General features: G+C 52.9%; 1 protein-coding gene across 5 annotated transcripts in view; it reads left to right on the top strand.

Moving 5' to 3' along the window:
• NEDD4L (NEDD4 like E3 ubiquitin protein ligase) overlaps positions 1-23,857 on the top strand; it is a 320,618-nt gene that overhangs the window by 134,826 nt on the left and 161,935 nt on the right. The window contains exon 1 of one of the 5 annotated variants that reach the window (XM_070050120.1): positions 21,784-23,518. The exons of the other annotated variants lie outside the window; for them this stretch is intronic. Coding sequence (XP_069906221.1) covers positions 23,397-23,518 — 122 coding nt within the window. The 5' untranslated portion in view covers positions 21,784-23,396. Of the gene's footprint in view, positions 1-21,783; positions 23,519-23,857 lie in introns of those variants that run through there. 5 annotated transcript variants of the gene reach the window in all.

Genomic DNA, 23,857 nt, shown 5'->3' with positions numbered 1-23,857 from the left:
GGACAGGTCGTCCTCACTGCTCCCGTGTTCCTCCGCCCCCAAACGTGGAGGCGTGTGTTCCGTCCAAGATAAACCTGGCGCTTAGAATTTTCTTTGCTCTGTTAGAGGGTACCCAGGTTAAGCGCCACTTAAAAGTGTGCGGAAACCAATAGCCCCAAATAAAAAGTGTCTCCCTGTTGGACGTCACTCACAGCAGCGGGGAGACCGTGGTCTGCTTTTCTCCTTTTTCCTTCAGTCACAAATCACGCTCTCTGGCAGATCAGTAACTTGAGAAAAAGTGAATTATGCAACCCCGGGGTGGGAATGCAGGGCTGTCTTGCGGTTTGGGGGCGGCCCTGCGAGCAGGCAGACGCTGGCTGGCTGCTTCAGACAGAGGGGGATGGGAGCCGGATTTTCGGCCCCTGCAGAAGTCGGAGCGTTGGTCAGCGATCTTCCAGACCGCGGCGGTGGGGAATGTGCGGGAATGTGCAGAGCGGCACCTCTGACCCTGTTTGCCGGAGACCGGCGTGGCCTCCACGGAGAGAGCAGGGCACGGGCACAGCCGTCCTTTCTGTGCAGGGCTTGACCTTGTGGGGCCTAAAGCGTGACCTCCACAGGAGCCGCTTCTGGTGAGAAGCTGGACACGAGGCCCACCTGTTTGTGACTCCTCACTGTAAACACGAAACGCCCTGGGGAGCCCGCGCAGCCCTGGGAGCGGGGGCCCTGCCCTCACCCCCACCCCCGCGCCAGCTGGTTCTCTCCTTCCTTCCATCCCCGGCGGCAAGCCCTTCGCCCGGAACGACCCAGACTGTGTGTTGGCCAACAGCCTTGCTCAGCCAGCGACCTCTCACCTCCTGCCCAGGGGCTGGAGCGCCTGGTTAATGATCTCCAGCTCAGTGAGTGCAGAGCTCCTCCCGCTGGGCACCTGCCCTCCGGTGGGCACGGGGCACAGGTGTGTCTTCACGGGCACTCTTTCCGCGGGTGGGATCTGGGCCGAGGCAGATGAAGAGGAGCCGGAGAAACTCAACAGAAGGCGGCATAGGCTGGCGCCGTGGCTCACTAGGCTAATCCTCCGCCTTGCGGCGCCGGCACACCGGGTTCTAGTCCCAGTCGGGGCGCCAGATTCTGTCCCAGTTGCCCCTCTTCCAGGCCAGCTCTCTGCTGTGGCCCGGGAGTGCAGTGGAGGATGGCCCAAGTGCTTGGGCCCTGCACCCCATGGGAGACCAGGAGAAGCACCTGGCTCCTGCCATCAGATCAGCGCGGTGCGCCGGCCGCAGCGCACTGGCCGCGGCGGCCATTGGAGGGTGAACCAACGGCAAAGGAAGACCTTTCTCTCTCTCTCTCTCTCTCTCTCTCTCATTGTCCACTCTGCCTGTCAAAAATAAATAAATAAAAAAAAATTAAAAAAAAAAACAAAAAAAACAGAAGGCGGCATCGGCCGAGCGGCCTGCGTGGCGTGGGACTTGTGGGGGTTGCTGGGCCTTGGGGTGAGCCCCCCCACTGAGCACTTCTGGGCAGCCGGCTCGGGGTGCAGGTGGTGACTGTGCCTTTCTGCCCAGCTCCCCTCCATCGAGGACAGAGCTGTGTGGGTGGCCTTGTGGCGGGTGGGGGAGGTGGAGTGTGCCGTTTGCCCCTGCCCTCACCGTGTGCTGGTGGTGGGGATTTCTGTGTGTTCACGGTGACGCCTGAGACGAGCTGGGAAGTGAGCTCCCACAGCCACGGCCCTGAGAGATGTCCCTGCTGAGTTAGCGGGGTGCTGGGTTAAAGGTTCTCCCACGTCGGGGCTGCCCTGAAGGCCAGTTTGGCTCTGTGCCCTGCCCCCACCCCGACTCTGAGCTGAACACGCTTTGTCTCTGTGTGAGCTACACGGGCTGTGGAAGTCGGTGGCAGCCACAGAGAGTGAGCTGAGATAGTTCCTCTTATGATGTTTAAGGGACAGATTTTAGAATCAGTTTTGTTGTTAATTTCTTAAGTACTTATTTCTTAAGTGCCTTTTTTTTTTTTTAGATTTATATATTTATTTGAAAGGCACAGTGACAGAGACAGATCTTCTATCTACTGGTTCGCTCTCCTAATGGCCCCAGCGGTCAGGGCTGAGACAGACTGAAGCCAGGAGCCTCTTCCGAGTCTCCCGTGTGGGTGCAGGGGCCCAAGCACTTGGGGGCCATCTTCCACTGCCTTCCCTGGTCGTTAGCAGGGAGCCGGATCAGAAGCGGGGCAGATGGGACATGGCGGGTGCCGGAGTCTCAGGCGGAGGTTTAACCTGCTGCTGCCACAACGCTGGCCTTGAAAAGTCCCAAGGAACCAGCCTGCCGGCCTTCAGGGGTCCCTGGAGAGCAGCCTCACCTGTTGAGCCGCTGGCTCCAGGGAGCCCCTCTCCGCGCAGGCCACCTGGGGCCATCACCCCAGCCCAGCTCTTCCTGACCTGGATTTTCTTAAGGACCGGGGCCTCTTTGGCTTGTGGATGGCAGAGGGTTGAAGGCTGGTGGGCAGGGTGGCAGTAGGGGTGACGAGTTGTCTGTTCTGCCCACTTCTCAGATCAGGGTCTGCCTCCAGCCTGGCTGGTGCGGCTACCGGCGCAGAGTCTGATGTCATCTTAGAATCCTGGGGTGCGGGGAGTTAGGGCTGATGGCTGACTGGAATCCCTTGTTTCCAGGGAGTTACTCGCTGTGCATATTATATTCGTAGGAGTGGTGGGGGAAAAACGCTCAGATTTGGCTTGCTTGGTCTTCCATGGTGATTCTCTTTCAGAGACAAAGACCAGTTTCTGTGGGCCGATGAAGATAGTTCAGTGTAATCGCGTTGGCATTGAAATCACGCCGCTGGTCCATGGGGCCACACTTCTTGTGTTTACAGACACCGTGGCTTGCTGAAAGGCCGTGGCTCTTAGAGATGTTTCTTCCCCTTCCCCACAGGGAGACGTGTGGCACAATCTGGAGGTGCAGGGGTCTGGCAGGTGCACAGGTGTGGGGGCGGGGAGGTTTGTGTTTCTGCAGAAGTGCCCGGTGGAGCCCGGCTGCATACAGAGCCTGGTGGAGTGTGTGAAGGAGACAGCCTGGCTTTAAGGTTACAGAGTGGATTTTCAGGCACATAATTGACAGAGCCTTGTTGGAACACAGCAAAGTGGACAATGACATGCTGGAAGTGACTGGACAGCTGGCTGGCACCGACCTCCTGCAGAGTGGCATCTGTCCTTGCCAGTGTGGGGTGCCGGGGGGTGGGGGCTGTCTCAAGGCTGCGGACAGGGCCAGGGCCAGGGCCACGGCCATCTCCTCACCTCTGCGACAGGGGCAGGCGAGGGCCACCTCTGCTGCTCCTGGGGCCGTGCTGTGGGAGCCTGGAACCAGGAAGCGCCGTGGAGTTTGGGAAGCAGAAGGGCGCCTCGGAGTTGGAGTTGATGGCTTCTCTTTGGAGTGAAGGCAGCCAGCCCGAAAGGTTGCCTTTCCCACCCACTGTGACGGAGCCCTCCCTCGTCTCAGACTGGGGCACTTGTTGCCTGTTTAATTAACTCACTGGCCAGGTGTGCTCACTCCTGCTGCCTTTTATTGTCAGCAGCTTTGCTCTTGGAGCTTGGAAACCTTCAAGGTTAGCTTTTGTGTGCCTTGCTGACACGGTCACCAGATCACACTAACCCTGGGAATGGCCTCGTGGCTCAGGTGGCTTTGAGTTTCAGAGCCAGGAAAGGCATTTGTTGGTCTGATTCCAGTGACGTGACAGAGTTGGTGTGAGAATTAAAACCCCTGTCCAGGAGGGTGGTCTTCTTGCCCCCGCTCGCTGCCCGCCCACGCCCGACAGCAGGTGCATCCTTGGACGTGCCCTTTCTCTAAGGCTGCGCTCCTGCGGCTGTGGCCTGGCTGGGCCTGTTGGTTCCTGTGGAAGAGCCGACCCCACCTGCTACCGCATCCAACACTTGCTGCCTTCCACGGCTTAGGATGCCTGGCCAAGCGTGATTGCGTTCTGATAGGCCTGCATTTGTTACGTGCACTGAAATAATAGCCTTTCTGTGTTTGAGTTTTAAATGGAAAGAAAACCCAAATTGCACCTTGGAACAGGAGGAAGCACGCATTAGGGAAAGACGGAGGAGGTCTGAATACAGAACCGATTTGTGAGCAGTCAACCTTGGTTCATGAACTATGACAAATGGACAACTCACATGGATGTTCGGAATAGGGGAGACTCGGTGTAGGGGCGCGGGGCCCCTCGGTGCTGTGCACCGGGTGCTTCTGTGCACACACAAGCTAAGTCACTGCCGTCCATGTAGCGGACATGGCACTGTCCGTCATCTGTTGGAAAGCAGTCTGTGCCGTGTCCCTGGCTTGCCCATCCCAGCCCTTTGCCCAGGAGAGCCGCAGAGCACGCCTCTGCACAATGTGCCCGAATAATCCGGAACAGCAGCAAACCCTATGATGGGATGTTGATTTACGAGCCGTTGCCCACCTGATGGCTAGCGGCTGCATCCACAGGAAGTGTGTTTGTGGGTGCCAGCTGAAATCCCGTCAGCTGGGCGTGCTACCGGCAGTGTGCTAGTGGGACAGACGGACGCGGCCTGTTTTTCTCACCGGGCCTCGAGGGCATCTGGGTGACAGGGGCAGCGTGCTGTCATTCTACATCTGCAGACAAGAACATGGACTTGTGGCTCCTGAGGCCCTGAGGCCACACAGTGCCCCTTGAGTCTTTATTTGCTCATAACTTACTCATGATACTGTTTCTGTTTCCAAACAAACACGGGTATGTTTTGGTGTAAAACAGAAAACGGGTAGGAGGCCTTGGAATACTACCTGAGATTGCTGGCCCCGCCCCCTGCTCTGTTGGAGTCGGTACAGGGGGTGGTATGAAAAGCCCCGCACTTGGAGGTAAAGGAACTTGACTTTGAGTCAGTTTGAGTCAGTTACCTCAGCTATCCATGGGCATAGCAGTCACCCTGCAGTTTTGTTGTGGAAACAGTGAGCTAATATAAACGTATCCGAACACCGGGAGATTTGTCCAGATACTGAGTTTTTTTCCTGGGCTGTAAGCGGCAGGTGTACCCCAACTACTCCCCCACGGCCTGTGTGCTAGGGATGGCCTTGATGCCCGCCTCTGCTGTGTTGTGTTCTTGCTCAGATCGTGCAGGTGTGTGTGTGAACATCAGATCAAGAAGATTCCTTGGAAGGCTAGCTTTTAAATTATGCAGACACATAGAACCAACAGCATGCTAGCAGGCAGCAGGAGGGGCACCTCCCTGCCCAGCTGTCAGCAGGTGCTTTGTTGACTGCCTTCATTGCTGCTGAATGCTGTTTAGTCTTTGCATAAATACCATCAGGGATGACCATAAAAGATGTTTGCAAGCCAGGTGAAGTAAAACACTTTTGTGTATACATTTGACACCAGCTTGATACATTGCTTTGTGTTTGTTTTTCTTAACATATTTTTCTTTTTTAAATTAAAGCACTGACCAGGCCATACCTACAGTATGAGGTATGTTAAGGCTAACTTCCATCCCTGCGCCCCTGTAGGAAACGAGGTGACCTTCCTTGTCCTTTTTGGAAACAGTGTCTTGCTTATATATAATACTTGTTTTATTTCTTACTCATAGAGCAGCAGAAGACACAAACTGTTCTGGACGCTGCTTTTTTCCTGAGCCCCATGTCCTGGAGCGCCCTCAGTAACAACGTATATCCCTGGCCTCTGGGCTGACTCCCCTGCACTCCCGTGGGAGTTCATTGCTCCCTGGCCTCCCCTGCACTCCCGTGGGAGTTCATTCCGTTAATCCCTGCTGCTGGACACTTGGGTTATTCCTGGGCTCTGTCTTGTTCTGTGGCACAGCCGTGGCCTCTGCTGGCCTCTGCCATTCTGTGTTTGTGTCTGGCATTCCCACAGAGATAAGTAAGTTCTTCCCCTTTTGTCTGGTCCACTGGAGCTCCTCTGTGACCTTTTCTTCCCTCCAGCTCTGTCTTTCCCTTTAATCCCCGATTTAAGAAGTGAAGGCTTCAGGCCATCAACGTTCCTCCCTGCCCTGAGATCTCAAAGCTGGGGAAGAACCTCAGAGCAGGGCTTACCCTCCGCCTTTGCAGACAAAGGACCCGAGGCCCGGAGGTGATGAGAGTCTGCGCCCCGGGGTCTCCGCTTGCCCACCCGCAGGGGTGTGCTTTCTGATAAACCCCCCTCTGACGGCCCTTGGCAAGCGACATCACCTGGGAGCCTGCTGGAAATGTGGCTGCAGACACTGACATCCATATCCAGGGGCTGGCTCAGTTCGCTTGCTTGCCTTTTTTTTTTTTTTTTTTTTAAAGATGTGTTTGTTTATTTGAAAGGGGGAGTTAGAGGAAGACCTTCCCCGCTCTGGTTCACTCCTCACATGGCCACAACAGCCAGACTGGACCAGGAACTCCATCCGGGCCTCCCGCTTGGGTGGTGGGGACCCACGGACTTGCACCATCTACTGTTGTTTTCCCAGGAGCATTAGCAGAGGCGCTGGATCACACGTGGAGCAGCCGGGGTTCAAACTGACAGTGCGACAGGATGCTGGCGTCACAGGTGGTGGCTTAATCTGCTGCTCCTCAGTCCGCTTTCTGACCCGGCTCCCTGCTGATGCACCCAGGAGAGCTGCATATGATGGCCCAAGCCCTTGGGCCCCTGTCGCCCACGCGGGTGAACCAGCAGATAGAAGTGCTCTCTCTCTTTCTCTGCCACTCTGCTTTTCAAATTAAAAAAAAAAAAAAAAAAAAAAGGAATGCAGGTGTTAGGCCCTTGCCTGGATGTGCCACATGGGGGGTCTGCTATGCAGCTGGCTCCCGTGCTGGTTGGCCTGCAGTGCCTTCAGGAGAGGGTGCAGCCGTGTGGTGGTGCATCCTCCTGACGCTGCACGCAGTCGGCCCGGCCCGGGTCCCCCGACCTCCCCTTGGAGGGGCTCAGCGTGGGTCTCCTTGGAGCTGGGGTCACTGCTGGGTAGCACTGCCTCCCGTTCCTGCTCCAAACGTTCCATGCAGCTTCTTCCTTGTGGATTGATCGGTGAAGTGTCATGTGCCTCTCGTTTGGCAGGTGCCCTTGCTCTGTTTATTGCATGACTCAGTTCCTGCTAATTAGTGCATTCCTCGTGGATTTCGTTGGATGGAGCATGTTCTTAGCAGAGAATGGCCTCTAGCAGATGTGCCACCATATCAGGGTTCTCTGTTCTATTTCTTCACGGCCGATGTGAGTCCCGTGTGTGTGTGTGTGTGTGTGTGTGTGTGTGTGTGTAGGATTATGTGGCACTGGGTCTGAATGCATTCGGCTGCCGTGAGGCCCGCGCGCGTGTGTGTGTGTGTGCTCACACGCGCGCACACACACACGTGTAGGAATATGTGGCGCTGGGCCTGAACGCATACGTAAAAGCTTAATTGCAAATTACCCCTTAAGTTAACCACAGACTAATATGGCAGCTGAAGCGACTGCAAGTGCTGAAATCCTTGTGATAATAAAAATGAAATGCTTCATTGTTGGGTTTATTATTTCCAGTCTCTTAGATTTCAGTTTTGGAAGGGGCAGTAATAACCTGAGTACACACAGATGCAGTGATGAGGTATAATATTCCATAGCAAAAGTTTTAGGACAGTAATATATTTTGTTGGTAAATGTACAAGATGGGAGGATTTTTTAAAGACACAATTAAACATTTTTTTTTTTTAAAAAGATTGGTCCTTTTTTTTTTTTTTTTTTGAAAGGCAGTTTCAGAGAGCGAGAGTGAGAGCAAGAGCGAGAGCCTTTCCATTCACTGGTTCACTCCCCAAATGGCCATAACAGCCAGGCCTGGGCCCAGCCGGAACCAAGAACAAGGAGCTTCAACTGGGTCTCCCATATAGGTGGTAGGGGCCCAGGCACTTGGGCCATTTTCCACTGCTTTCCTAGGCACATGAGCAGGGAGCTAGACCAGAAGTAGAGCAGCCCCGGACTTGAATTGGCGCTGACGTGGGATGTCAACATCGCAGTGGCAGAACCCGCTAATCTGCAACACTGACCCCAGCACATCTTCCTTATACTGGTTCATTCCTCAAATGCCCACTATAGTGAAGCCTGGAGCTCAGTCCGGGTCTGGCACCTGCGTGGCAGGGATCCAAGTACTGGAGCCATCACTGGATGCCTCCCAGGAGGTGCGTTAGCAGGAAGCTGGCTCAGAAGCGGAGGAGCCGGGACTTGAACCAGGCACTGCAGTGTGGGATGCGGACATCCAAGCAGCGTCTTCACTGCCATGCTAAAGAGCCACCCCCAAAGATGGCTTTTATGCTAAGAAACAGATGAGTCTTTTCTCCTAAGCTGTGGTAGCGGCACCCAAATTAGTAAATGTTAAAATAACCGTGACTTGTAAAAAACATTCTGTGAATTCTTTTTATATAATCCAATGAAATTCTCCATGTGGTCATTGATGTCTGAGATAAATTAAATCCTGCCAGGCTGTCGGAGATGAGTGAATCAGACCCTAAAAACTTGGAGCATTTGAAACACACAACCGTGTACTGAAATTTATAATGCACAATTAACTAGAGAAACGTTTCCATTTTAAGGTGTATACTGGTTAATCTTAACCAGCCTGGTCTAGGGGAATCCAGTTCAAACCGGCTGCTGTGTAAAAGCTATTGCTGCTAGCCACAGAAAGTAATTAGTTTTATAGAACGACTTACAATAGAAATCCAACCTCTGTTGAATTCAGAAGCCAAGCTGACTTTATTGTTGGGTTGTCCTGGTATCCAGTGCTGCTTCACTTGGTTGGCGCTTAGACATTGACTCGACAGTGAGTGGTGACTCGCTCATTCCCAGTCGGCATTTGCTTTGTTTTTGCTCTACCTGGGAAGATGCTCATGTGGAACATAAAAAGCACTGCAGGCCCGCGCTGCGGCTCACTAGGCTAATCCTCCGCCTTGCGGCGCCGGCACACCGGGTTCTAGTCCCGGTCGGGGCGCCGGATTCTGTCCCGGTTGCCCCTCTTCCAGGCCAGCTCTCTGCTATGGCCCAGGAGTGCAGTGGAGGATGGCCCAAGTCCTTGGGCCCTGCACCCGCATGGGAGACCAGGAGAAGCACCTGGCTCCTGGCTTTGGATCAGCGCGGTGCGCCGGCTGTGGCGGCCATTGGAGGGTGAACCAACGGCAAAAGGAAGACCTTTCTCTCTATCTCTCTCTCTCACCATCCACTCTGCCTGTCAAAAAATAAATAAATAAAAATAAAAAAAATAAAAAGCACTGCAGGAAGTTCCTTGACTTCGATGCTCTCGGTCCAATAGAAACCGTGACGTTTTCACTGGACAGTTTTTGTGGGATTGCTCCTCTCAAGTGAAGGAGCAGATGCCCGGACAGATGTCACGTTGTAGATACTTGTCACTGTGCTGTTTGGTGAGAAGCCCTGATGTTACAGGGATCACCCATGTTTCAGAAATTTAGTTGGTCTTGCTAAACTGGAGTTAGAATTTCCGTAATTTCCATCGCATTAGGTGCTTCCTACGTGAAACATTTTGTAACTTTTGTACATCTTTCTGAGGGTCGCATTTGTAAATGGCTGAAAAGGAGGTGGAAGTTACTGTAATTTGGTGCACTAGGGGAGAGGTGTAATGATTGGCCAAACAAAATGAAACCCTCCAACTCTCACATCTGACAGGAAACAATGAAGAGAAAAAAAAAATTAGATTAAAAACCAAAGGTAGGAAGGAGAAGAACTCAGCATCGTACCAGTGATGAAGTAGAGTGTGTGTCAGGTGCAGATAACCCGGAGGCCACCAGCAAGTATCTTTATGATTCTTGGATAGAGTGTGAAACTCAGGGAATAAATTCTACTTTATCAGTAACCACAAAGCGTTAGGAGATCCACCAAGGATGGTAAATAGCATAGAATCTGTTAAGGAGTCCTCCTCATTATGGTGTCGTTGTGGTCCCTACTATGGAGAGCATTACTTCCTTTGAAGTGTTAATTGCCATATTTTCACATACTTTGTTTTTATTTGAAAGGCAGCCAGTGACAGAGTTCCCTGGTTCACTTCTCAGATGCCTACAACACCCAGAGCTGGACCAGGCCAAAGTGAGGAGCTCAGAACTCAATCTGGGTCTCCCGTACAGGTGGCAGGGACTCAAGTACTTGAGCCACTGGCCGCCTTCCAGGGTGTGCATTAGGAGGAGGAGCCAGCACCCAGGCCCGACACTCTGTTAGGGGGTGTGCGTATCCCCAGGGGTAACGTAACTGCTGCACCGATGCCTGCCCCACCCTTAGTTCTTTTAATGAATTCCTCTGGGAGTCATGTGGTACTTCTGGTCACCAGCTCCCAGCTAGTCCTTTTCCCGTGGTGAGTCAGTAGGTGTGTGAGCGGTGAGGCCCTGAGCTAGCGTCCCTGCTGGTCTGTGGTTCACGAGCCCGGAGGAACAGGGGTTAATTAACAGTGGGTCTTGTCAGTTGAACAAAAATATTTGCCCTTTCTCAAAATCATGCAAGTTATATTTAGGAGACATGTTTCTGGTGTAAATATTTGAACGTTTGTTATGTCATCATAAGTAGTGTAGGCTGTTTGGACCACAGGGGGTATGTGTGTGTGTGTGTGTGCACGCGCTCGCCTGCCTGGCCATCTCTTCATTGCATGCATTTGGGGAGGGTGGCAGTGGAGGTGGGGGAGAAAGGAGAACAAGAAGCTGCTGATAGGGACTTGGGCTGTGTCATCGGGGAGAGGGAGCTGACAATGATCAAGTTAATTGGTATCAAGTAAGAATAGAAAACACGTAGGAAGTAGAACCTTGAAATTTCAAGGTCCTCCCTTAGTCATTAGTTGAGCACTGAGAAATGGTGGAAACCAGCGATTAAGAGGAAATCGTCATGTGGAAGTGTCCCAAATCCTGGTGTTCAGGTGGAGCACGGCTCCGGTCCACTCCCCCACTTTGCTGCAGCCAAGATGAACTGCCAGTGCCCACACTGCTTTGCTCTGTGCGTGCGTCCGAGTCTGGCTGACCCTGTTCCCATACCACCCTCCCTGTCAAGGCTTCCTTAATGCCTCCCATTCCTCATACTTGAAAAAGGGCTGCTGGTTCTCAGAGGAGTGACAGAAGCTCCCCTCTGCACTGGGTCCAGGATTCATTGAAACTTGCATTGCAGGTGTATGGCATGGTTCCACTTAGCGCAGTCAGGGTGAAGACGGCACTGAGGGTTTTGGTCCAATGTAGCCAGCTTGGCACATTTGTGGAGCTGTGTTTGCATTGGGTCACCACCTTCTGTCCTCAGATATAAACCCCCAAGAGGCCTGCACACTCCCTAAGGTGCTGACACTAAGGTCACCAAGAAAAGGCAAGGGAACAGGTGTGCCACAGCAGTGGCAGGGAGCAGAGTGGCTGGCGGAGGTTGGAGGTGGTGGTGTGGGGATGTTTACAGGAAGTGGGGTGATCTCCTCCTTGAGCCCGTTTGGGCAGATACTGCAGGGCCAGTATGCAGGCAGGAACCCACCACCGCCCCACCTGGGCACCACCAGGGGCCCCGTGGCCCCACCCACTGCCTTGAGCCAGAATGTGGGGTGCTCTTACCTGCCCTGCCTCCTAACGGGCCGCCCCCTCTGCTTGCTCTCTGCATTGGGAAGGTTTTTCACTCCAGTTCAGCTGTCTACTCCCTGCTCTGTAAGCTTTATTGTGCATTTTTTTTCTTTTACTAAGAATGGAAACGGTTAGAAATATTTCCTCCAGGAAGGGAGATTTAAGTGCCTCCAAGGATAACACGAGAATACCTGGAAATTCTGACTTACATACCCGGATTGTTCCCTAACCGTGACAAGTGACAAATAACTGACTGCGTCGAGCTTTGGAAAACAGAAACAATTCCAGTTAATTTTCTTAGAGAAAATCAAAAGTACCTTGTGCAAGGGGAAAAGCGTCAGCCAAATAGCCCATTGTGGACAGTTTCTCTGGGGCGCTGGAGACGATACTTTTTCATAACCGATGCGGGACCTTGAACCTGCCTTTCCGTGGAGGACCGTTTTCTTCTCTACCGCAGGTAGGGTTGTAGGGATGTGAGGGGAACATCAGAGTGTTTGTGGGGAAACATTGGTGCAAAAGTACATGAGGTGGATTCAGGCAGTCCATGGAAAATGCACGTTAAGGAAAACCATGCATTGAATTCAGAATTTCAATTTTGGGGGGAGGGGTGCCGCAATAAACTTTTCCACAAACTTTTGGAAGTATCCTGGTTTAAACAAGGGGTGTGTGTGTGTGTGTGTGTGTGTGTGGAGGGGGTTGCGTTGTTGGAGTTGTTGCTTCTACAATAGCAGGAATATCCCGAGATGTATTAGGAATCTGGGGCTACTGGTCTTAGGCAGAATGAGCCCGAGGGACTTGATAAGGCAGGGCCCCTGAGCCCCACGCCCCCCCACCCCGTGGCGAGCATCTCAGTGACGTGGGGGCTGCAGCCCCCAGGCCCACCCCCAGTGGCGCTCCCTGTCTGAGGGCCGGCCACTGGCCACCGGGAGCTGCCGTTTGGTCGGGTGCCACATTGCAGGGACGGACGCGAAGGGCAGGGAGGTGCTGGTTCCTCGCTGGTTCCGGAGACTCTTGGCCATGGGAGCGTCCCTGTGTGAAGGCGTTGGTGCCAGCGTTTGTTTCTCGGCTTCTCTGGGGGCCGTCCTCGGCTTGCAGTGGAAGAGTTCGACACGGAGCTTGTTAGGTGTTTCTCGCTGGTTCTGGTTCTTAGAGGGCCTGCAGGGAGCAATCCAAACAGAGGTATTCAGTTTAACCAACAGATAAACTATTAGCACGGTTAGCTTGGTTGTTTACCCATGAGTCAGAGCTTCTGAAATGTGTTGCCATAAGTAGGTTGAGCCTCCTCCTCAGCCTGTTGTCATAGGGTCTAAAAATGGAAACGTGAGTCCGGACTCTTTGCAGATCATAAAAATAATTCTGAATTAGTAGAGCGTAAATGAACACGATTTTATTCCCAGTGTCATCTTGCAGTTCCTCAGGCCAGGTTGAGACCTTTTAAGTTTTCTCCGTCCCCCTGGGGTGAGGATTGAGGAAAGAGCAGCCGTGCCCTGTGGCCCCAGACAGGTTTTTCTGCAGCATGATTGGCCCGTCCTGGAGGGCTGCTGTGGGAAGCCGGCATGCAGATGAGGCGGCTTCTTAGGAGGGACATTGCTGACCTTGGGAAAGCGTGGTTGTCTCCGCTGATGGCAGAGTGGGGGCTCTGCCGCGTGTCAGGCTCCCTTCCTGCACCTGTAGCAGGCTGCGCCGCAGGCCTGGGGGTGCTTCTCCACTGATTGCAGACCCCGGGAGCCTTGGCTTTGGAGCACTGTCTTGATGATAGATGGCAGTTTTCAAGCCAGGCTCAGTGCCCCTGATGGCAGGATTTAAGCGGGGACTGCTTTTCCGCCCTGTGTTTGCTTTTGAAGCTGGTAGCTGAACCCGGTGTGAGAGGCGAGGTGAAGCCCAGCCACGAAGGAGGAGAGTTCTGTTTAGGCCTGGCCTGTGCTCAGGGAGTGGAGAGGACGCTCCTGCTTCCTGCTGCCTCATGGCCCCTGCGCTGCCTCCCTCGCCTACCTGCACTGTGGCTCCGAAGTTCAGCGTCTTGGGTATTCTTCTGTCTGTCATCGTTACAGATTACAGGAGGAGGTTTTCAAGGAATTCATGAAAAGTGCATTATGGAAAGACTATGCATGGATTTTAAATTGGGGGGGGGAAGTAATCTTAATTCCCCTTTTCCTTGAGTTTTTGGAATACCTTCATATGGAAATGAGATTACTGAATCAAGGAATACGCGATTTAAATGCTCTGGCTACCTGTTTCCAAGCTGCTTTCCCATCAGCAGGAAGACCCACCGTGCAGACGGAAGAGGGATCAGGGGTGGAGGGGGGAGAAAGGAGTGTGGGGAGTGAGGGTGAGGGACAGGCAGGAGCCAGGGCCGTGAGGATGTGGCAGTGTGTGCTCGGAGCACAGCAGAGCAGCCCGGAGGCCAGGGGGGAGGCTGCTGCCGTGCCCAGGAGAGGGGTGACGTCGGGATGGGGAGGCGGAGGTCCATCTTGGATGTGGAGTTCTTGGGACTTGCAGAGAACAGAGCAGAAGTGAAGACATTTCATCTTGCACAGGTGGCTGGCTGGTGGGCGCTGGGACAGAAGGGCCCTCTGGGGACCAGTGTGGGGGCAGAATCCAAGCTCCTGGTGGCTCCGAGGTGCCTCTCGGCTCCAGCCAGGAATGTGCATACAATAGTGGTAAATGAGAGGGACCTCTAAGAAGAGGCCAGGGCTCAGGAGGCCTTGCAGGGTATGAGTACAGGCGAGCAGTTTCTTCCAAGTGGAAATGTGTTCAGGATCCTGGGTAATTACCCTGAAAAAAAGCAAGCACTAGAAACAACCATTTCATAAATGTAAGTATTTTGCAGATGCAAATCTTTGTAGATTTCAAGCCTGAGTCTCAGATTTACCATCTACGGTTTAGTCACTTCATTGAACAGGGTTTTGTATTTTATTTTAAGATTTACTTATTTATTTGAAAGGCAAAGTTAGAGAGAGGGATCTTCATCTGCTGGTTCCCTCTCCAAACGGCCTCAATAGCCAGGGCTGGCCCAGACCGAAGCCAGAAGCCGGGAACTCCATCCAGGTCTTGGACGTGTTGCAGGTGCCCGAGCACTTGGGCCATCTTTTCGCTGCTTTCCCTTGCGCATTAACAGGGAGCAGGATTGAAAGTGTAGCAGCCGGGACTCTGGTACACACTCTGCCTGCTGAGCCACAAGGCTGGCCCTGAACAGGTGTTTTCCATCCACTTCCTGTCACCCTCCCTAAGAAATGAGCTTTGCTGAGCCCAAGTCCTCATTCAGTGCCGTCTCTCGCGCTGCGAGCAGAGGAGGAACAAGACAGCGCGTCTCCCGAGTGACGCGTGCGCGTTATGCAGACCCTTCCCCCTTCTCCATACAAGTTTTCTCTGCAGGTGCACTGATCAAGTCCCTGGGGACGTGACGGATTAGCCTTCAGAGCGTGTCTCACTCACGCTGTCCTGCTCAGTGAAGCATTGCGAGAGAAGCTCACCCAGCTTGGGAGGATTTGTCCCCAGACCTTGTGAGAAAACCCAGCCTCCGTGTTCTGACCACCCCGTCTTGCCTGTGTTATGTAAAAATCTTCGCCTGTGTCGGTTCATCCCCGTGTCATTACTCAATGTATTCCTCCCCCGCCAAGTGTCCTACTTCCTCTTCACTGTAGCTGGTTTTGAACAGAACAGAGAAACTTAATGTCCCCCACCCCAGCTTTTGGTTTCTGTTCCTTGGGTTACTCAGTCATTTTAAATAAGCAGTGGCAGATTCATAACAAATTTTCAATTTTTTTCTGAGTATAACAGGTTTAGACATTGGACAGATAAAATATAAAGCATCCATCTATCATCCATCTGAACAGTCAGGGAGATGGAATTGGTTAACGTTTTTGTTTTATTTCCTTCCGGTCCTTTGGCTCTGTTTATGTGTATGAAAATAGTTTATGAATTTGAAACAGTACTGCCATATCACTTCACCTGCTTTTAAACCAAGTTTTCATAATACATACTTATGGTAATGTGTAATATTTTAAAACTTGATTTAAATTTTTTTTTAATTTTCATTTATTTGAAAGGAAGAGGGGCACACAGATGGAGACAGAGAGAGATTCTGTTTACTGATTGACTCCCCAGATGCTCACAACTGTCGAGCCTGGGCCAGGCGCAGCCAGGAGGAGGACATGCAGTCCAGGTCTCCCCTGTGGGTGGCAGGAGCCCAACCACCTGGGCTCTCACCTGCTGCCTCCTGGGTTCTGCATTTGCAGGGAGCTGTGCTCAGGTTAGGAGCCCACACTCAAACCCAGGCGCTGTGATATCAAACATGGGTTTTTTTCCTTTTTTAATTTGAAAGGCAGTGTGACAGAGTGGGGCAGAGGTCTTCTATTCGCTGGTGCTGTCTAATGTACACAACAGCTAGGTCTGGATCTGCCCAAAGCTAGGAGCTGGGACCTCCATCTGGGCTCCCATGTGGGTGGCAACAACCCCAGTACCTGGGTCAGCACCTGCCGCCTCCCAGGGTGAGCACTGGCAGGAAGCTGGATCAGAAGCAGAGGCGAATTCTATCCCAGGCACTTCCACAACCGTGGCTGACAGCTGTGTCACAGTGCCTGCCTCTAAAACATGATTTTCTTTTTAAAGATTTATTTGTTTATTTGAAAGGCAGAAGTAGAGAGTAGAGAGAGAGAGAGAGAGAGAGAGAGAGAAATCTTCCATCCTCTGGTTCACTCCCCAAATGGTTGCAAAAGTGGGGCTGCACTGGGCTGAAGCCAGGATCCAGGAACTTCTTCCAGGTCTCCTACATGGGTGCAGGGGCCCAGGAACTTGGGCCATCCTCTGCTGCTTTCCCAGGTGCATTAGCAGGGAGCTGGATCAGAAGTGGAGCAGCTGGGACTTGAACCGGTGCCCATATGGGATGCTGGCACTGCAGGCAGAGACTTAACCTTCAATGCCACAGCGCCAGCCCCTAAAACATGAATTTTGAAGGCTACAGAGTATAGGTTAAGTCCATAGTAGCTTTTGAGGAAAACAAACAAACCAAACCAAACCAAACCAAAACAAAACCTCAAGATGATCTCACTAATTTACAGATCCTTTTAAGATTAAAAACTTACTAAGAAAATAATGAGCAGAGCCTTCTTTTGGAGTCTACTGTGAAATTCAGATTTTCTGTCCTTAGTATGATCTTCTTTTGAGTACAATCGGTTTTCACACTTTGCTTACTTGTTTTGGATATGGGTTCCTAGAACTTGGCTACCTCTCTGTGCAGCTTCCTCTGCTTGACACTGGAGTGTATTGAGCCCATGTGACCCCTTGTGGTGGACCCCAACAGCCCACCCTAACGCCCCGCCGGTCTCCTCCGTCGCAGTACCCAGGGACACTTGCAGTAATATGTCAGACGTGCTGAGAGCCATTCAGAGATCTTCAGTCAGAGAATTAAAGGAATGCCATGACTTTGTGACATGACCTTGAAGTTGGCATTTAGGAAGCCGGAGTCCTGGGGGTAGGCCTGGCCGGACCCTCCCAGGGCCCCCTCGCCCGTCTCCTCCCCCACCCCCAGCCGGGGCGGGGCTGCTGCCCCCTCCCCACTCCCTTTGCTAACTGCAGTGCGCCTCTGCTTCCCGTGCTTCCAAGCCAGGGGCTCCTTCCCCAGCAGACGCCCCCTTGGTCTTGATGAGACCTGACCCTGAGCTTCCCAGGCTCCCTGCTCTAAGACCCTGTTCACATTTCCCTGTGATCTTGTTTTTACCTCAGACATGGGGATTAAGAGTCACTGTGAAAATGTGGACACGATGGGGCCGGCACTGTGGCACAGTAGGTTAATTCTCCGCCTGCGGTGCTGGCATCCCATATGGGCGCTGGTTCAAGTTCCAGCTGCTCCTCTTCCAGTCCAGCCTCTGATGTGGCCTGGGAAAGCAGTAGAAGGTGGCGCAAGTGCCTGGGCCCCTGCACCCACGTGGGGGACCAGGAAGAAGCTCCTGGCTCCTGGCTTTGGATCGGCGCAGCTCTGGCTGTTGCGGCCATTTGGGGAGTGAACTAATGGACCGAAGACCTTTCTCTCTGTCTCTCCCTCTCACTGTCTGTAACTCTACCTCTCAAATAAATCTTTTAAAAAAAGAAAATGTGTTCACGTAGGCACCTACATTTGCCCTTTAAATACTGGGGGGTCACGCACAGTTTTATAGCTCACGCTTCTTTACTTCACGTTCTGTTGTGCTTTCCAGGTTGTAAGGTGTTCCTGGAGGATTGTAATCCGTCTTCCCTGTGCGCGAACGTCCTTTACCGTCCTGTGGTTTTGCCTGGTCCGGGGTGCGTGACTTGTTGTGCTTACTTTCCTGGGACAGCTTGGAATTAAGAAGTTGAAGGGGATGAGCGTCTTGAACCTGTGCTTTGTACTGTAGTCTCTCTGTCTGCCTCCCCTCGACGCGCCCTCCTGTGGCTTCAGTCTATCCCTTGGACTCCCAGCAAGCTGCCTGGTTTCTCTCCCTTGCTCTGGATTTCCCTGCGCCACTGCCAACCACAGTGACCTTGGAAACCGCAGCACATGCGTGACGTCCTTGTGCACACACACCGTCGTGGCCCCTGATCTCATGTGGACGCCCAGGTCCTCCGACTGCGGGGGGCCATGCTCTCCTTCCCCGGAGCCTGATTGACATCTGTTGCCTGAGCCCAGCTCTGCTCCCTTTTGCACGCTGATTCTTCCTTGCAGACGTGGTGTGTCTGACACTGCTGTAACCCCATTACTCCCAGCCTCTGGATTTTTCTTCCACATCTTTGGGGAAAACAGCACAGCACCCAACAGCAGCCCTCAGCTGGAGACGCCGTGAGTCTCCCGTCCCTGAACCTGTGCCTGGCCTGTCTGCAGCGTGTTTCTCCTTCCTCCTGCAGTTTGCTCACAAGCTGCCATCCCCTCTCCTCCACGGCCTCCGGCTCCTTTTGTGTCTGCACTGTGTCCTGTCCCACAGAACCAGCAGCTCTCAGCTGGGCACAGTTTGGCCTCCCATGGCCCGCTTGGCTGCTTCTGGAGAGGCTTTCAGCTGTCAGAGCTGCTCAGCAGTGGACAGACGCCCGGGTGCTGACAGTCACCCTGCAGTGCCCAGCATGGACCCCTGAGGTGCACCCAGGGTCAGTTACCCAGTCCCAGATGTTAGCGGTGCCTTGGTTGAGACTGAGCCTCAGGCCCTGGGCCTGGGGGAGCTCCATCGGTTGTCTGGTCTGCATCCCTGTCTGTTTACACTGTGTTCTGAGTAGGGGGATCCGAGAGTGATCTGGACGGTGACAGGCTGTCCTCAGTGGGGTGGTAGGGACGGGGTGGCACCGTCAGATTGGTACTAGGTGTTGGGGTGGAGTCTACCCTGGCATCTGTTTATAGATGGTGTGCTGCCTTGGGTAGGCCCGCTTTGCTTATTCCCAGAAGAGGCCTAGACTAGGACTTGGGACATTCCCTCCACGGTTGCCGTCTGTAGTCTCGTCCTGAACCTGTCACTGCTGAGTCGCAGTCAGACTTCCGTGTGGACTTGGCAGAAGCTAACTTCACTGCGTTAGGCAGGATGATGTAGATGACAGGAAGTGATAAAAACCCCTGGTTACGTAAGTTCGTCTCACATGGAGGTGGCAGTGTGGGAGCTGGAAAGGTCAAGGGTAGCCTTTTCTCTTTTTCTCGCAGAATGAAGTTTCTCTGGATTTTTCAAGGCAGAGTCCTGCTATATGTGATTATGGGAGTACTGATGCTAATCAGAAATCTGAATTGTCTTCCGCCTGAATGAGACAGTCATTTAATTAGTGTATCAGTCACCTGGGGCAGCCATAATCAAGTGCCACAGGCCAGGTGGCTTCAGTGCCACGGATTCTCTTCCTCATGGTTATGGGGGTCTGGAGACTGCGGTGAGGTGGTCTGCAGGTGTGGTTCCATCTGAGGCCTCGCCCGCTCCCTTGGTGCCCATCTGTGTTGTTCTCGCCTATCCGTAAGGGCTCAGTTCCACTGGATTGGGAACCACCAGTAAGCACTTCTTTTAATTTAATCACCTCTTCACAGAGAGCACCTGTGGGTCTAAACGACACACGACTTTCGGGAGAATGCACTTCAGCCCGTCGCAGGTGACATCTGATGGGGCTGGCACGTTGTTAATGAACTTATTCTTGTAGCATATTGTGGTATTTGTTTGTTTGTTTGTTTTGAACGATAGAGTTACAAAGAGACTGATCTTCCATCTGCTGGTTCACTCCCCAAATGGCCACAGCAACCACAGCTAAGACTGGTTGGGACTAAGGGTGAGGTCGTAGCCAGAAGCCTGGAACTCCCTCTGGGTCTCCCACATGGGTGGCAGGGGCCCAAGCGTTTGGGCCATCTGCTGCTGCTCTCCCACAGGGAGCTGGATCGGAAGTGGAGCACCCGAGACACGCACCAGCACCTGTATGGGATGCTGGTGTCACAGGCTGTGGCTTAACCTGCGCTGGCCCTGTTACTATTTTAACCTTCCATCCAACATGTGAATCTGACGCGTTGCAGCTTAATTTTATGATTCTAGATAGAATCAAAGAAAGTGGAGTTCTTGCTCCTCGGTTTCTGCTGCTGAACCCTGGTGTGTCTTCACCTGCTGAAGGAAAGCAAACAGCATCTCCCTCCTGTGGCTTGGACACCGAGGTTGGTTGACAGCCCAGCCTTTCTGGGGGGGTGCAGGTGCCCACCTCCTCCCCTGAGCCTTCAGCGATGCTCCCAGACACGTGGCATCACCCCCCCCCATCTGTTTGTCTTTTCACCCCCTCTGGGAATTCCAGCATTTGACACTTACAGGAACTGGAAGGCCTGCTCGAGGGGATTTCTCAGCGGTCACACACAGGAATGCTTCCTGAGCGAGCTGAGCTGAGCACGCCACCAAGTTCCAATCACAGTAGAAAGTTAGCGTTTTGCTGCGACTGGGGGCACTTCCCGCTTCAGCCTCATCTGCTGGGGTGGGGGTGGGGCGATGCGAGGGTTGAACAGCAGGTGTGACTGCTTCAAGCCAGGGCAAAGAGGAGTAGCAGAAGGGCAGAGACAGGGCACTCTGACTTGCCCGGGGAGATTAGGAAGGGCAGCCGGGCTGCCAGCCCGCACCCTTCCAGTAAGGACGCAGTGCCAGGGCGGTGCTCCATGTCCTCTCCCGGTACCCTTGATCCACGCCCCAAGGTCACACAGCTGGGAGCCTGAAGCCTGGAGCTGCACACTAGGAGTGTGGAGTTCCAGGAGGGAGTCTGTCTCTCCCAGGACACAAGTCCTCCCCTACTAATTCTGTTTCGTGTAGTTATTCTTGTTCTGCCTCGCACCCCACCCCGCCCACCCCGCTGCAAGACTTTCAGTTCTTCCAAAGTCAAGAAGTAGTGACCTGCAGCCCGCCTGGTGGTGGGGCCTCCTGTGCGGGTAGAAGCTGAGTTGGCTGTGAAGGGTGTAACACAGACCTCTACTGCCTGTTTGCCTCTGCAGATGGAGGCAGTGTGTTTGTTTATTTGAAAGGCAGAGAGAGAGGGGGCGGGGTGTCCCATCCTCTTGGAGTTTCACTCCCAAATGGCTGCAATGGCAGGGCCAGGGCCAGGCCAGAGCCAGGAGCCAGGAGCTCCATCCAGGTGACAGGGGCCCAAGCGCTTGGTTTTGTCATCCAGTGCATTCCCAGGCGCGTTAGCAGGGAGCTGGATCAGAAGCAGAGCTGCCGGGACTCAAACTTGAGCTCATATGGGATGCTGGTGCTGCAGGTGGTAGCTTAACCCGCTATGCCACAATGCCAGCCCTGGGTACAGCTTTAACTAAGCAAAACAGCCCAGCCAGACTGCCAGACTTAACAGTTGTTCCCAGAGCCACGTGACCTGTGGTCGGTGCCCATCTGTGTGATAAGCCCTGGGTGTGTCTTCCCACCCCTGCAGGATTGTCCTTTGCAGAATGAGCGCAGGTAACAACGTTATGGCACCGCGTGATGATTTAAGCTGATTGCTGAGCTGGGCGGGGTTACTTAATCCTTACGATGGGGGTGGAGCTTGACCCAACTCCCTTTTTCCACCAACAAGCAATTCTTCCTAGCTGTCATTGAAGTGAATCATCAGTATAAGTAGCAAGCTCGCTGCATTCCTGCTCAGTTGTGTTCAAACTTGCTGGTGCTCCCCGTGGATCAGGAGAGGTGCGGGCGGACGTCGCTCTAAAGCCGGGGAGGGAGAAGACAGGGCAGGGAGCCCAAGGGTCTCGGAGCTAGAATCCCAGCAGCACTGGGACTCTTCCACGGGGCGGATGCCTGGTTTCTCGTGAGCCTGGAGGGAGATCAGGTAAGAACGGGACGCCATGGTGTGTGTACACGATGGACCTTGGACCAACGGCTGTGGGCGCAGGATCAGACCGTGGCGTCGGGCTGTTTTCATTTAAGGGGCATTGTCCCAGCTCACACTGAGGCTCTCTGCCGTAAATGCTGTCTGGGGCTCAGGGTTAGCTTGAGTCCTGTACAGAGAGTGGGGTAGACAAAGGCAGAATCTGCTCATGTCTGGTCCTCGCTTCTCCCGTGTGCCTGCGGTGTTTAGAACTGTGTACAGTGTGCATTCACCAAATGACAGCAGAGTGGCCCCTTCTGTTTCGTTTTTGAAAGTAGTGGAAAATGTCAGCCACTCGGTTCTGTGCATGTTACTTGCTGGTTCTGACAGCACTGGTTTGAGAGGAAAGGGTTGTGTTTTTCTCCCTGTTCTGTTTTGGGTCTCCGTTCTCTCCGAGTGCTGCCCTGGAGGAGGGGGTGCACCAGCCGTGCTGGCTTCCAGTGAAATACTTCTTAGGGCATGACGTGGTTTGCATAGAGGACGACTTATGCTTCAGACTTGAGTTTGGGGTTGATACTGCTAGAAGTCTTCTGCTTGGTGTTGGACTAACATGATTTATGCTAAATGTGTTTATGATATTTTTGTTGTTAAGAGAACAAAAATCAAAGCCTAGCATGTATTCGGCTGAATTTTTCCTTTAGGTTTTGCTGTCATCCTCCCAGCCTTACAACTCATGCAAATCCTCTTTCTAATTAGCACGTGATCTGTGTTTCTTCCATGTCTCATTGGAGGGTGAGTCACAGACTGTTAGTTAACTCCTTGATGTACCTGTGTGTCGCTGAAGTCTGAAATACATCTGATTGGGAGCCACACCTTTGCAGTAACAAGCCAGGTTACTTTCAACAAAGCATTCCTAATATTAATTCTAGAACAGGAACAGTGTGAAAGAGGCAGGCCTACAGTTAAGTCTAGATAATTTTGTGACAAAATGCTTTACTGCACCTGTTTGGGTTAGATTCTGCCACCCAGACAACTATATTAATATTAAGAGGGAGTTTAAAGTACTTTTTAAAAAATGGCTGTGAGGAGGACAAGGTGAGCTTTAAATCTGCAGGAATCTGAATAGGATGACAGTGGAATCAAGATGCCGGGACCAAGAAATCCTTCTTATGTAATTAGGCGAGGATGGAAACGCTCACCCGTGACAGATGCCGTGTCGCGCCAAAGATTTGCACTGCTGCTGTTCTCAGGAAAATTTGCTTTAATTTTAAGAAGATGGCTTGGGGGCTGTGTACTGCACATAAATTTTATTTTTTTTAAAGATTTAGTTTATTTATTTGAAAGGTAAAGTTAGAGACACAGAGAGATCTTCCCTCTGCTGGTTCACTCCCAAAATGGCCGTGACACTGGGGCTCAGTCAGGGCCAAGGCCAAGATCCAGGAGCTCCATTCAGGTCTCCCACGTGTATGGTGGGCCCCAAGCAATTGGACTGCCTTCTGCTGCTTTCCCAGGTGCATTGGTAGGGAGTTGGATCAGAAGCAGAGCAGCTGGGACTCGAACCGGTGCCACTAGGGGATGCCAGCATCCCAGGCAGTGGTTTTACCCGCTACACTGGCCCCTAAAGGTTAATATTTCGAATAGCTGATTCAGGATATTGTCTTGCCATCGTAGAATATGACAAAAAGGTACACCATGAAGTCAGGAGTGGAATTACGTGGATTTCTCTACTTGGACGTGAACATTGTCTTCCCGGTGTGGCTTCAGTGGGGGCCGTGGCGAGCCCTGCGCCCTGTCGGGTAATGCTGGTTGCGGTGGAATGGGCGGGCGGCTTGGGTTGTTGACACTTCTTTCCCTGCTCAGTGTGTGCTGCGTAGGGCTTGTCCACATCGGTTCTCAGGTGAGGCCACGTGCAGCCGTCTTCCTCTCCTGGGGGTTGCCTTAATGGCGACACACTGGACTGGTCAGTACAGGGCCTCCCTCGTGCAGGTGAGCTTGGAGCGAGCCTGTAGTCCGGCTTTCTGAGCTCATTCACCTGCAGGGTGATGGCAGAGGCACGTGTTCCTCTGTTGTTTTCAGAAGCTCTCTGGACCACGTCCCCAGTGGCTCAGAATTCCAGAGGGCACTTGGCATTCCCT

Source organism: Oryctolagus cuniculus, chromosome 10 (assembly GCF_964237555.1).
Source record: "Oryctolagus cuniculus chromosome 10, mOryCun1.1, whole genome shotgun sequence".
Classification (NCBI taxonomy): Eukaryota; Metazoa; Chordata; class Mammalia; order Lagomorpha; family Leporidae; genus Oryctolagus; species Oryctolagus cuniculus.
Note: the sequence above shows the minus strand (reverse complement) of the source record. Positions and strands in the feature narration are given on the sequence as shown.